Here is a 14,455-nt window from a genome sequence, read left to right as displayed (position 1 = left end):
ACACCTATCAGCAGCAGGTTCACACTGCCAGCTCCGACCTCCAGCCCAGGGCGGCCATTAGCTCACTTTTTGTCCTTATGGTTTGCCTATTCTGGATGTTTTATATAAATAAAGTCATGGAATTTGCTGTCTTGTGCTTCTGGTTTTCCCTTAGCAAAGGTCTGAAGGCTGACTCATGAGGTAGCATGCATTCTTTGTTAGCAAAGGTCTGAAGGCTGACTCATGAGGTAGCATGCATTCTTTGTTTTCATGGCGGATTTGTATCTGTGCTGTAAAGATACATTGGCAGCACGCGTACCCGGTAGTCATTTGGGGACATGCAGTTGTTTGTACTGTTGGTACTCTGAGTGTTCATGTCCATGTTTTACAAGAGCTTGTCTTTAGTTCTTTAGTTACATTAAGTCAGTTATCATTTGATAGATAAGTCCAGAAAGCCACTAGAAACAAGTGAGCAGTAAATCATCCAGAAATTCAGGAATGTATTCCTGTGAAGCCATGTTTACAACATTCTCATCAGATAATTTATATAAACCTGGATTTATGTGTTTCTTCTTGAGATAGCTCCCATGATGTGTATTGTTGGCTCCTTAACAGCGGTATTCACCTCTAACAGCAATGTAACTGAAAGTGTTTATTTCACACACACATTTTTCTCTGATTTGTGTGTTCCAGCTTTCTTGTACTTGAGAGCACCAGGCAACCCTTTAGCAGTGGCCTTAAACAGCGAGATCACCAACAGAAAGCACAAATATAGTGAAAAATGTAGTGTTCAGGGAGCTGCCATAGACATACCTGTACCTGTATGTGTGTATGTGTGTGTGTGCATTATATGTATACGTATATACATATACGTACGTATACATATACATATGAATGACAGGCAAACAGAAGCAAGCACTTCCTCCTGTCTGTCTCCACTGGGGTGTGTGCACCAGCAAGTCAGAGTCCCCATCTTTGCAGGATCGTGGCTCAGTGTCTGAGAAAATACCACAAAGATTATTTGGGGAGCTGTAAGTAACTTAGATCTCATAGGCAGATTCTCACAGCATGAACCCAGAAATGATGCATTTGATGCCAGGCATCAGCTGGGTTGTGTGGTGACTGGTTTTCATTGTTCATGAAGTCCATTAGCCCCTTTATAGTCCCAGAAGCAGTACAAAAGCATTCTGGTCTCTTCTGCTTTTGACAGTGTTTGGAATTCTTCTTTCTTTGTTTTGACCATCTTTGAGGATATGATAAATATCCATTTCATTGTGGTTTTAATTTTTATTTCCTTAGATCACTAATTAGTATTAGCTACTTGAATGTCTTGGGAGACACCTTTTTAAAACCTTGGCCTTTTAAAGTGGATTCTCTTTTTATGGATGACTTATAGTTTTGGGGTGGTTTGTTTGTTTATAAACATGTATCTGATAGTAGGGACCTAAGTATATAATTTGAGAATTTTCCCTCATTCTGTATATTTAATTTTTAAATTTTTTTTTACTCTTTTGAGAGAATCCTTTCATGTATGAAACATTATTTAGATGAAGCCCAATTTCACCTATTTCTCTTTTGCTCCTGCTTTGAAACCCTGAATGTCCACTCTTCATATAATTAACTAATCAGCATGTCCCTACAGAAAACTATTCATATATTTTAATTATTAAAGACATGAAGAATGGAGTTCATGGTTTCAATAAATTGTCACTTGCTTTCTAAAAGGTTATCTTTTATAAATATGTGGTATGTATTTGCAGGGATTTTATAAAGATTTATATAGAATTTTACACCGGCATCATAATGGCCATCTGTTTATAAAAAGCAAACCCATTTAGCCAACAACTATTTTTGTTTGGGAAAATTAGAAGAAGAAAAAAAACTTATCACTGAAGAAGACAGGGAGGAGGAGGAAAAGGAGTTCAAGAAAGACTGCCTCTCTTAAAACTGTGAACTTTCTCCTTTGAGAGCAGGATCTCAAGAGCCAATTGTGAAAGAACACAAGACCCAAACTTGGAAATAAACAGGCATTGGTGTTTATTTGTGTTAGTTTAGATGTAGTAGCCAAATGTGTCAGAAAACTGAGTCTGTGGCTCTTAAACTAGACTGAGCAAGCAAACATTATCAGCTAACATGGCTTTAATCTACTAAGTAACTTTAAATCCAGAAGATCAAAGGACATTATAACTAAAAACAGCCCTCGTTGTAATTTCCCTGTAGAAGCAGGAAAAGGCTAGAAATGACATGTCACCTTCATATCCTGGCTGGCTGACCTCAGTGCTCAGATCAAGTCCCTCTGTGTACCAGCTGTTGCCATTATTAAGACTTTGCCCCAAGGGGTTAAGTAGGAGAAAACCTCTCCCTCCTATCCCAGAGCAAACAGAGAAGTCCCAGCCCCTTACTTGCCCATTCAAAGCCTCTGCTTGTGCCTGTCATTCACTCCCCCTCCTGCTCGGCTCCTGCCAGCTCCTGCTTTCTGTTATGCTGAGTTCCACAGCCTGCTCAGCCCTGGCTGTGGCAGACCAAACTGTTTCTTCTTTTAACAGAAAGGTAGTATCTTTATTTCTGCTTCTCCAGGTGGGTATTTGTTGTTTTAGAGGAATTTGTTTTTAAATTGAACTTATTTTCTAAGACTATTTAAAAATGCTGTTTACTTTTTTTCAAGGTAAATGCTGAACAGTTTTAATACTTTAAGAATCTTGCAGCGTCCATTTGAATTTGTAATGTGGTGCAGTAGAGGAGGGTCTGCTATTTCTAAGTTTGTTAGAATGTGCTTTCTTTGTGGAGTTGGAAGGAAACCCAAGATTTAAAATGAAGCATTAGTTGAAGTATGTTTCATAAACTTCTCTGCCTGAATTGGAGAAAATACTGAAAGTGTGCCTCTACTGTGGCCATCAATAAAAAGATAGGTAAGGACTCTAGGAGTCACTGTACTCACATCTGCCAATTAAGTGTTTTACGAAAGTAAATTAGTCTCTGAGCCCGTGAAGAGAGCAGCTGGGTAGAGACGCCTCGGCACAGTCTGAACTGCAGCACCGGGTTTGGTTTTACCCCAGGTCATTTCCGAGTTTCAGTCCCATGTGCTCCTTTTAGCTGCATCTGAGCTAATTACATGTCATGCCTTGTGTGTACTGTAATTGTTGCAGTGATGGCTGCATTAGGATTGGATTTACTGCTGAAAGTCTTGTTAGTAGCAAAATAGATTTTGCTATATTGACTTTTGTTTAAAGTAAGAATGGGTAATTTATATGTAATGGTGAAAGAAAGAAAGAAAGAAAGAAAGAAAGAAAGAAAGAAAGAAAGAAAGAAAGAAAGAAAAAAAATTCAGACTGGCCTTAATTCATAAAGTATGTTTCTGTGTGGTAACGAAAGCTAACATCTCTCATTCTGGTTGAGAGTGAGCGGACTGGCCTTTCAGCAGGGACAGTGTACTACTTGCAGGGCACACTTTGATTTGGTATGTAAGAACTGTCTTTAACTGAAGTGTTCATGTGGACCTGGATGAAATATGTTCCTTTCACTCACAAGAGGATGATTTCATACTGGGACTTGAGTTTCTTGTGACTGGGCAGCCATCAGACTAGAAGGAAGCTCTGGACCAGTGGCAGCAGGCTTACTTCTTGTGTACTGTTAACTCGTAATGGCAAGTTCTGCTTTTAGTGTGTTAAGATGAGCAGTTGTCATGTTTTTCTGTTCTTCAGTTTTGCCTTTCTGGTTGGTGATGGTCAGATGTTGAATAGTAGATGACTTAGGGAATTAACACTTCATGTGGAATGCCTTATGTTTTATGTACCTTACATTGTAGACCTAAAATTAAGAACTGTGACCATAAACTACTTTCAGTAATTATAGAAAATATTTAATGTCTGAAATACTGTCCTACAGTGCAGTTTAAGAAACACATTAGCCTTGTGTCAACTTGGAATATGGTCTGTATGAAACAGATTCCTCTAACCTTTGGCTATAATCTCCTGTCTGTGTAGCTTACATTGAACCTATTACTCTTTTTGGTAACTTTTGAGGAATCTCCTTTTCTATGGTTGTTATTCCCTGTTCTTCTTCTGTCTTAACGGACCTGAATCCTGGGGTTGGATCTGAGCATTCTCACAGTATGACCTTTAAAACATAAATACATGTGTTAGCTTGAAGATACACTGAACACTGTTTCTTTTTAAAACATTGTAATTAGTGATCATACCCCAACACAGGAGATAAAATTGAGATAAGATCCAAGACAATGAAATGCTTGTGATATGGAAAGGGTATATGCTACATATATTATATATGATATATAAAATATATTTAATATATAAAATATATAATTCAACATATATACATACATGTGTGTGTGTGTGTGTGTATGCATGCTAGCTTTTAGAAATAGATGGGTTGTTCTCTTTAACTTACTTTTCATTTTCACATTTAGTCACTGCTAAATAGGATCATTTAATACCAGCCTTCATATTTAAATTATAAGAAAACTCACAAGGAACATAGTAGGTGCTTCTCATATGGATTGCTAAATAGGGATATTTACCTATTTAGCTTAAAAATATGTGTTAATTACTTTTGTAAGCAAATAATCCCAAGTCAACAGTTACTGTACTGTTAGATACTGTTACTGTACAAGAAACCATGTATCAAAATTCAGGAGCATTTGTGTTGATAATTTAAGTATGGAATAGAAAGATATTTATGAAAATTATACCCTGGCTTTACTAAAAGTAAATATACGGATCAAATTGAAAAAAGAACAAAATCTTTATGAATTCACTGTTTTCAGAGTCCTTTCCTAAAGGGATACCCTTGACAATGTTTCGTACAAATACCTGAGTGATGTTTCCCAAGTTGCTCAGTAAACTAAAGGATCCTCTCAGATCTTCTGGGCCACACGCTGCAGGGAAGGACCCATTTGGGACTAAGCCCTGGAACTTCATTTTCTACTACTTAAAAGTTCACAGATCAGCAGGGGGTGGCGGCCTGGTACAGACACTTTGCCTTTGTTGGGTACTTTCACTAATTCTCAGTAAACTCATTACCATTTAAATCATATAGTTTTAAATGATTTCTGGCAAGCAATTCCAGTTTTTGATGAAATGAGAAATTTTAAAAACTTCTTCACCTACTTTAGTGAGGCAATAAGTGAAAACCAGTTTTTCCTTCTTGGCTCACCTCAGTGATGGGTGTTTCCTCTGAGCTGATAAAGTTTGAGGGTTTGCGGTATGTGAAGGGTTAAGCACCATGTGGTGTCTCTAGGTGGCTCAGTAACGTGATCCTGTGTGACCAAGAAGAGCTGGAGCAGAGGAGAGAGGCTGCCTTGTTGCAAGTTGAGTTTTCTTGAGAAAGAGTATGTTCAGATAACCTAAAGACAAGGACTGTTACACCCCATGGCTCCTGCTCATGACAGAATACTTTGTAATTCTTACTTGGTGGGGGCAGGAAGCTGGGAAGGAGCCTGGCATCTGGAGGCTGTGTGACCCTAGAAACTTAGGATGCTCAGAGTGGAACCAGTCTTTCCCCTTTCTAGGTATGGACTTTGGGTAGCATGCTCTTCTGTTGGAGGAGATGTCACTTTAGAAACTGACCACTGGTTGGGGATGTACTTTTCTTGAGGGTTAAATAACCTCATTAGTCAAAGTAGCTGTTTCCTAAACTGCCTTCAGAAGAGCCACAAGTCACTGAGACTATGTGACAGGTTGTTTCAGGAATTCTGCAGTTGTGTCTCATTTACACTGATGTCTTAGTAAGGCTGCTTCTGTACCATGTCCTTACTTCCACCCGTCCAGTGCAAGAACTGTCCCCAAGAAAACAAGTGGAGATGGTGCAGCTGTTATAAACATAAAGTGTGTGCCGCTCCATCCTTAAACGTGCAGTGCTGTTTGCATTTCCTGAAGTATTTTCTGAATGTTGAGTATTTTGAGTGACAGTTGTTGGATCCTCTTAAAAACTGATGAACATTGATTATGTAAACTATGAATTGTTGCCTTGGCTGCATATTAGAATCACTTGAGAGCTTTAAAAAAAAAAAAAAAAAAAAAAAAAAAACGATGGCTATACAATTATAGTATGAATGAAATTAGAACTGCTGGCCAGGGGTCTGTTTCTGTAATTAAACAATATATATTACTAAAGTGATTCTGATGTGTAGCCAAGGGGGAGACTGTTGTAACAGACTTACAGACTATTGTAACAGACTTACAGTTTTGTAAATATTTCTTGTACTCATTATATTTTCATTAAGACTTGTGATCTAATGTGGACCATGCCTTGGGTGGGAGTTAGGTAACCACGTGGTCCTTCTTTTTCATAGCCATAGTTTGACTTACCTGAATTAGAAAACTTCTTTTACTTTATTTTATATAATTTTGGCTATATGGATGAACACAGTACTCCAGATTTACAGTAAACTAATAATCCAGCTTAGTGGAATTTAACCACAGCTGAACTACAGACTCAGAGATCTCAAGTCTCATCTTTCTCACGTACATTTTGAGTTTGAGAGGGTAAAGGTGTGATGTGATCATTTCTGTGGTTCTCGGAGAACTGCTCTCATAACTGCAGTATGCAATAGAACTTGTGTAGGGTAAGCATGCAGTTAGGGAGGTGAGTGTTCATGCTAAGAAAAGTACCACCTAGTTAGCATCCTTTGTCTCAGATTGTAAACTAAAAACTATTTTTACACTCCTGTCTCTTCCTGTGTACCTGATACCAAAGGCACGTTGGACATAAACAGTGAAAGAACCAGGCCGGTATTTCTGTAAGCCTGACATTCCCTTCTCAGCTTTCTCCTGCATGTATATGTCCATGCCTGGAGAGCCCATGCATCTGAGATAACTGAATCCAATCTTGGTGTGGCTTGCTCTGCTGCCATCTCCCTGAGCTTCTCCAGGTTTCTCGTGCTGTCGTAACTGTGGGTAAAATCTGGCCCCTCTTCTCCCGTATCATTAAACTTTTATACATCCTATCAATACTTTTGTATAAAGATATGTAGCACTGATGGTTTATCTTCTGTGCTATCTTTAACAATACATATTATGTATATAGTCATATTCAAAGAGGTTCAAAGATGAATTCTCATTGAAAAAGGATTATAATACTTTCAGAGCTCCGCATCTGAATCGATTTGCCTTTTCATGGTGGGAAGCCCATTGCTGGCAAAGAGGCTCTTAGGGGATGTCTCTGGAGTAGGTGGCTGTGGGCTGACACCAAAAGCACGGGATGCTGGGAAACCAGCTTTAAATTTGCTGCAGCGTACACTTATGGGGAACAACAGCAACGGCACTTACTTTTATATGGTTCTTGGCAACAAATGTTTGTAAGTGCTTAAGTGGAGATGTTTATAAACATTCTTATTGAAAAAGTTTAATGGCAGAACATTTATGAGCTAAAACAACATTAATTTGTCTCAGAAGTTAACAAGACCGTTTATCTACAACTGGCTCCTTACATTTCTGAGTAAACCAGTTGGGCTTTGTGTCACACTGGAATTGCATTGTTTCAAAATTATCTGAGTAGTAGGCCAGAGCTGGTGGGTCAGTTGGCTTGGGTTTTCTGTCTAGCTAGCAGTATAGTGGTGGCTGGGTAACACCCTCTGATTCAGTGAGATGCCCCTGAAAGCTGGACTGCAACTTTTCCAACTATCTTGGGAAATACTGAATTTAGAGGCTTTTTTACGTGGGTCTTCAGACAGAATTTTATGTCCGTTGTCTCTGGAGAACCTATAAATAGTGGTTGAGCTTGACATTTCCCTGGATCCCTCTTGAGGTGGTTAAGAGCCCTGCTCTTAGAGCCTCGGTGTGCATTTACTCCCAGGCATGTGATTTGGATGCAGTTTTAACATTGTTGACCCTTAGTTTTCTCTCTAATGGGTTCAGCTATCCTCATAGAGGAATTGTGAGAAAGTGACTCACACAGAAAGATGACTTTAAAAAAGCTTACTAGTGCTTTATGAGGAAATCTCCTGGAGACAAAGCGTGGCTAACGTCCTTCTAGACCACCCTACCTACCTGAGAAGGCACTGTTTCCCACAGTGTTCACAGAGTACTGAGGACCGAGACAACATGGTGCTGCCAACCAGAACCAAGGCCAACATTCAGGGCAAGAGCAATCAGTGTCAGAGGAGTGACTTCCTACCAAAACAAGGTTAATAGCTAACGGATACAAACACTTCCCAGTTTGCCTTATGTTCTTTGTTGTGAAAAGACTTGAAGGCCATCCTCTATTTGCAGAAAAAGAGGCAAGGTAATTTATTCCTTATGTATGAGTTGTACCAAAGATATTCAAATCCTGTCAGATTTCATCAAAATTGGACATAGCACAATTTGGGAGAATTGATATAAGCCATAATTAAACTTGATTATTAATTATAACTTTCGTTAAGATGTCTTGCTTTCTCTGCCCTAATTAGAGAAATGGTCTTTATTTCTCTTTCTGCCTTTCTGTTCACCCTCCTTGCAGTGGGCGTTCTCTTACCATTACTTAGGCCCAGCTCCTTTGCTGCCTCGCAGCGTCTACATGGAGAATACGTGCCAGGGACTAGCCTAGCACAGATATGTTGCTGGAGGTTATTGTCCCCTCCAGGTAGATGGTTCAGAACCTGTCTTTTAACCACATCCCCAGCAGACCCCTAAGTTTGAAGACACAGGGCCAACATTGGACATTTTCATCTAGTGAATGTGTTCCAGGGAACACCACTCTTCTGAAAATGTTATTGGCTACAAAATGGAATTGCAGTTGTAACCATTTAGCTTCAGTGCATGGAGCCTGGTGAGTCAACTAGTGTGCGTGGTATCTGAGCGTTAGAAGGCGGGTCTGCAGAATGCTGTCCGCTTTGGCTTCGGTCCTTTCTGCTTCACCACTCATCATTGGTATATGACTCAGGCAGCCTACTTAGTCCTGTATCACACTTTGTTTTGCAAAGTAGACTAGGTAATGCCTTCCACATCTGTTTTCCTGAAGGCTATTAGTGGGTTCTACTGGAGGGAGAAGTGCTTTGGAAATACCACAGAAGCACTCTGTTGTGCTGCTGATGGCAAGGAAGACATTGTTCCTTCAGGCAGTGAGTCCTGTGTTTGTTAAGGATAGTGATGGCTTCACTAAGTGGTTACTGTGGTAATTGGATCAGGTCTTAGATTTTAACGTGGCAGCTTTCTGGCCAGATTAGACGTTGTGATTTTCAGTTCCAAGCAGGGCTGCATGGTTCTTCGTGTACTGTAGATGCCTTTGTGTTCCCGAAGCCACTTGTATAATCCCATTGCAGCCTTTAAGTGAATTGTGTTACTAGCATAGTTTTGTGTATATTGTATTAGTGAATAAATTTTCAAAACACACACACATACACACACACACATACACACACACTTTATTTTAACCACATGGACTGTTTCTGGAGTTCTGGAACATCAGACTTGCAAGCTCTCTACCATTGAGCTATGGCCCCTAGCTTTAACCACACTGATTCTTCACAGAATAGTTGTCTGCAGATAACTGTTTGCACATAACAGAGTCCATGGCCTTCTCCCAGCCACTACACCCAGATCTAAACCACTGGTTTGGGGGTTTGGTTTGTGTTCTGTTTTGTTTGTTTTGAGACAGGATCTGGCTGTGTGGTTCAGAATGAATCAAAGTCACCATTCCACAACCTCAGCCCCAAGTTCTAGGATCTAGATCTGTAACCTCATGCCAGGGTGACTCATTCTTTCCTATTGTATGTAATAACTAACAAGAGGTGGCAGAATTTGAGTTCTCTGTTGATTATAAATTATGTTGTTTTCAGTTTTCACCTTTAAAGTTTTGTAGTCAAGACCCTGATGACATGCATGTTATTCATATATATCTGAATACACATTATTCATATATATCTGAAACTTAACCATAATAGAATTGTGGATCAGAGGATAAAGATATTTCAAATTTTGATAAGTAGTGCCTTAGAAAAGCATATCACTTTTCATTTCAAACAAACTTAAGAAGAAAGCAAGACTTTGAGACAGGGAGACTAGGGTAGTTTGAGCTAGCTTCTCAGTTTGTGGCTGAGAATCAGCTTTAAAACCCACCCCTCCCCACACTCTTCATTTTCAGTTATAGATCTCCCAGTTACTGTCTTAGAACACACTGGGCTGTGACACTGGGAAGTGTAACATTCCATCTCTGTCTGTATTTGAATTACCCAGGACATGACAAATGCGACTGGGAAGGCCAGGGTGGGCTGAGAGAGCAGTGGTTTTAATGAGTTCAGATTGGCAGCCTGAAAAGGGGCTCTCAGGCTGGGGCAGGATGGGGAGGCAGAGCTTTCTGTGAGTAAGCTCTCAAGAGAACGTGCTGGATTGAGCATCACTGTCTGGAAGTTTTTCTTTATGTTTGACCCAAAACCAACCTTGAGTGCCACAGTAACAGGGCTGTCCTTGCACTTATCATCACACTGTGACACTTAGCACAGTGTGAGTCACAGGGAGAGCAGTTAACCTGTTCTTCTAGAGTCTCCTTGTGTAGGACTGCTTGCTGTATTTCTTTCCCTTTATGCTTTGCTTCAGCTCCCCTCCGTCCTAGAATTAGACCACATCTAAATCACTGTTTGTCTTTGGTCTCCCTCAGCGTGGGCTTTAGTGTCAGCCCCTGACTAAAGATTGAGCCTTTGCTCTTTTGTTCTTCAGAACCCTTATACCAATACAGCTACTGAGCCTAAGTAAGCCATTGGCATTTCTTCAAACAGTTGTTTTGGTTTGTTTCTCTGTGTTTGATTTATTTATTATCCAATTGGTTGTTTCCATTTTATGACTCTGATTAAAGAGGCTGAACCAGAGAAGGTACCTGCCAGTTCTCTAACTGCAATCAGAAGTCTGAGCTCACATATTCTGTACTACTTACCAGTGTCTGCTTCACGACACGAAATCTCCAGGTTATAAAACAGGTTACATTCCTAAACAGCATTTGTAAAGCTGTGTCTTATCACAGTGAGGAAAAAAAGGTACCTGGTAAAATTAAGTGCCTCTGTTGGCATACACAAGCACTGTCAACCCTCACAGAGCAGCAGATGTGCCGTACAGTACGGGTAAAGGGGAATGATTGCTGTGATGCTGGCTATAAAGAAAGATAAACATTTCCCCCTGAAGACAAGGAGATTTAAATAGAAAACAGAAAAACTGGATGACAAGCAGATAATCTAGAGACAGTTCAGGGTACTCTGGAGGGCATTATAAGTTGATGCCAGCTGACTTGGGCCCAGTTTTACTTTAGAACTTACTTTAGATGCTTGTTTCCCACCCAATAGCTGTGCTGGTAGATACTAGGATTAAGTAGTCAGTAGGACTGATTGCATTAAATGTGGAAAAAAAATGACCATTTCAGATGCTGTCTCAACAGCCTGGTGTGATTGGAAACCAACCAGCAAAGCAGTCCTGCCTTCCTCCTGTCCTCTGTGCACCTGGTGCTCAGCAGGTGCTGTGTTAGGGTGGCTCTGCAGAGGCTGACAGCAGCCTTGCAGGTAGTAGCTGGAAAAGTGAAGGCTTCTACTGAGCATTCCCACAAGATCATATCTGGTGACTGCTTCCTACACTACCGTTACACGTGCTAAATTCCAGTTAACTTTTTTAAAAGGATGAGCTTCTTTAAATGTTCTTTATGCTTTTTTTTTTTTTAAATCTGGAAGCATTCCCAATCACCCCATCTTTCTGATAACAGTAAGTATGAGGCTGTATTCTTCCCCAGCAGGAAAGTCAGTATCATCAGGGTGATGGCGGGAGTCTTTGATGGTACCCAGCCACTTAGCTCTGGCCAGTCGCCTTAGTCTGAGCTGCTTTACTTTCTATGAGTGGAGTGATACACTGAGTTCACATTGTTTTGTGTTGGGGATATTCTATCAGTGCTTAAACTAGATGTTTTTATCCAAGAGTGATTTTGTGATGGAGAAAGCTACTTCACATGCTATAAATAAAACTTCTCTCAATAGCCTGTAGAAAAGGAGGGTGGGGCTGGCAGGCCAGTTAGACATGTGATGCAAGACCTTTAGACCTTTGAGTTTATGTGTACAAGGTTTTAAATATTTTATTTTTCTCCCAAAACAATTTCTAAAGACAGTTTTGATTTATAATTAATTTCTTTGTGGTGTTTACTTAGATGAGTTTCTTCATGGATATGAGAGAGTTATCATCTGAAAGATAAATGTTAAACCAATGATGCTAAATTTGTATCAGAGTGTGTTGAGTAGCCTGTGGGTACCAGGATCTAGATGGGAGCTTTGTGTGTTCCAATGGTGGGGTCTGCCCAGAACTCTCCCTGCTGAAGTGATGCAGTGGATGGAAGTGGAACAGGACTCTTGTACCTGGGAGACCCAGGTTACATAATGCATACAGACAGAAAAGGGGCTACTCTGTTGATGCTTGTATATGTCCCAGGTGGGGAGGGGCTGGAGAAAGACTTCTCTAGAAGCCACATCAAAGGGTTAGGGACCTAAAGGAGTTTGTGTGCAGGGTGAATAGGTCAATGACATTTGATGACTGTTCTTACTGTAAATCCCCAGATTTTGTTTCTGTATATATTGCCTGGGTGGTTAAGATTGCTTGGCAGTGAAGCGTCAGGTTGTCTAGTTTTGCTGTTGCAATTGACTGAACAAAGGTGTTCATGGTACTGTGGACATGCACGGGTTTTCCTGTACAATGAAGGCCTGGGTCCTTTGGTGCAAGGTAGGGGGAAAAAAAAAACTAAGAAAATTTAATGTGAAACAAATCTCATCCACAATATAATTTTTCTTATGCCAATGTTATTTACTATCTACAACATAGAAAGTGAATTCATGAGCAACTTTTACATTGTGCCTAAAGGAAGAAAAAAAAAACTCTTTCATGTTTGATAATTTGTGTCTTAAGAATTTTTAGCTAACTAATCTTAATTTCAATAGGCTTTTTCATACTCTGGGATTCTAGTGACTCAGAGGAAAAAAATCTTTAATTGTTGGCATTTTTCTAAGACATAAGCCAGCCTTAAAAGTACTTACATTATATTAACATACACACCTATTTGCCTTCAATGTCACCCTTCATTTTGCTCAGCACTCATAAATCAGAAGCCCGAAGCACTGCAGTGGAAAGACTGAAGGGCACTGTTGTTGCTCTCCCTTCTCTTTCAGGAAGAAGAGACAGCAAACACTGAGGAAAGAGGGGTAGGGAAGGTAGGCAGTGAGGACAGAGAAAACATGAAGTGGTGCAGTGGGCTTGCTGATGCCTGCCCCTCGTAGACACTGACTTGTAACTCCTGCAGGAGCCCTCGTTTCTCACGAGTCGTGTTTACATGTCTTATGTGTCGTCTTATTTATATTTTTCCTGCCTGATAGAGATATAAAGATTCCTTTATATCTTTGTTGTTTCTAGGACCAAGAAATTGGGCATGGCTGTGATCAGCGGAAGTGATTCTGTGCTTCTGAGCAATGGCGGCATCTCAACCAGCACTACCAACCCCAGTCCCCTCACCCCCAGTGACGGAGACCTCACAGCGCAGCAGCTCGCACACAGAGAAACCCCGAGAACAAAAGCAAGTCCAAATGGATGCCTGCAACTTAATGGCACAGTTAAGTCATCCTTTCTGCCTTTAGACAACCAAAGAACGCCTCAGACAGCTCCTTGCTGCCACCCTTGTCCATACCATCACCCTGTGAGCAGCCATACCAGTCACCAAGAGTGCCATCCCGAGGCTGGCCTTGCAGCATCCTCCGCTTTGGCCTCGTGTTGCATGCAGCCACATTCCGAATACTCTGCATCTCTGTGTTCAAACCATTCACCTGTGTATCAGGCTGCGCACTGCCTTCAGCCCTCGCCATCTTTCTGCCTTCATCACCCGTGGCCTGACCATTTCCAGCATCAACCTGTACGGCAGCACCTAGCCATCATCAGGTGAGTACACTGGGTGTCTTGTTGGCCTTCAGCATTAAACAGATCTCATGTGAATGTGACAACTTCGACTTAGTTCTCCAGAAGAGGGAAAATGGTCAGGAAGTAAAACTCATATAAACACTTCATTTGTGAATTGTATGAAGCCCACTACAATATAATTGAAATAATATATTTGTGTGATCCATTGACTTTCTGTATGTGTGTGTCTGTGTGTGGGGTACATACATGTATGTGACTGAAGACTTGTGTGTGTGGCCCAAGGTTGATGTCAAACGTCTTTCTCAGTTGCTTTCTACCTTATGTATTGAGGCAGGCTAGGAGTCCCAGCTGGCCTTACATTTAATAAAACGTTTTATAGCTAGCAACTCTTGTTACTGTGCATAATAGTTGTATGTGTGGGGAAGTTACCCAAATAGGAGTCTCCTTTTGTGTTGTTAGTAGGGGCCAGCCTGCATAAAAAAGAAGTTATAACTGCTGGTGTCCTTATGGTTCTGTACGTCTGTGCTTGCCGTTTCTATTCATAGGGTTTGAGTGATTGTGTAGTTCATTGACATCAGAGAGAAGTGACATCCTTCTGTAGCAGATGCAGCCTA

At 40.6% G+C, this 14,455-nt stretch overlaps 1 protein-coding gene across 3 annotated transcripts in view; it reads left to right on the top strand.

The window, feature by feature from the left end:
• Positions 1-14,455, top strand: part of Disp1 (dispatched RND transporter family member 1) — a 145,438-nt gene that overhangs the window by 79,986 nt on the left and 50,997 nt on the right. For 2 of the 3 annotated variants that reach the window (XM_034513069.2, XM_076941568.1), the window contains exon 4: positions 13,344-13,862. In XM_034513069.2, the coding sequence (XP_034368960.1) occupies positions 13,360-13,862 (503 nt within the window). In that variant the 5' untranslated portion in view covers positions 13,344-13,359. Of the gene's footprint in view, positions 1-2,425; positions 2,530-13,343; positions 13,863-14,455 lie in introns of those variants that run through there. The other variant, XM_034513070.2, reaches the window with a different exon arrangement.

The sequence above is a fragment of the Arvicanthis niloticus genome, chromosome 10 (genome assembly GCF_011762505.2).
Source record: "Arvicanthis niloticus isolate mArvNil1 chromosome 10, mArvNil1.pat.X, whole genome shotgun sequence".
NCBI classification, from domain to species: Eukaryota; Metazoa; Chordata; class Mammalia; order Rodentia; family Muridae; genus Arvicanthis; species Arvicanthis niloticus.
The sequence above is the reverse complement of the archived record's forward strand: the minus strand, read 5'-3'. Positions and strand labels throughout refer to the sequence as shown.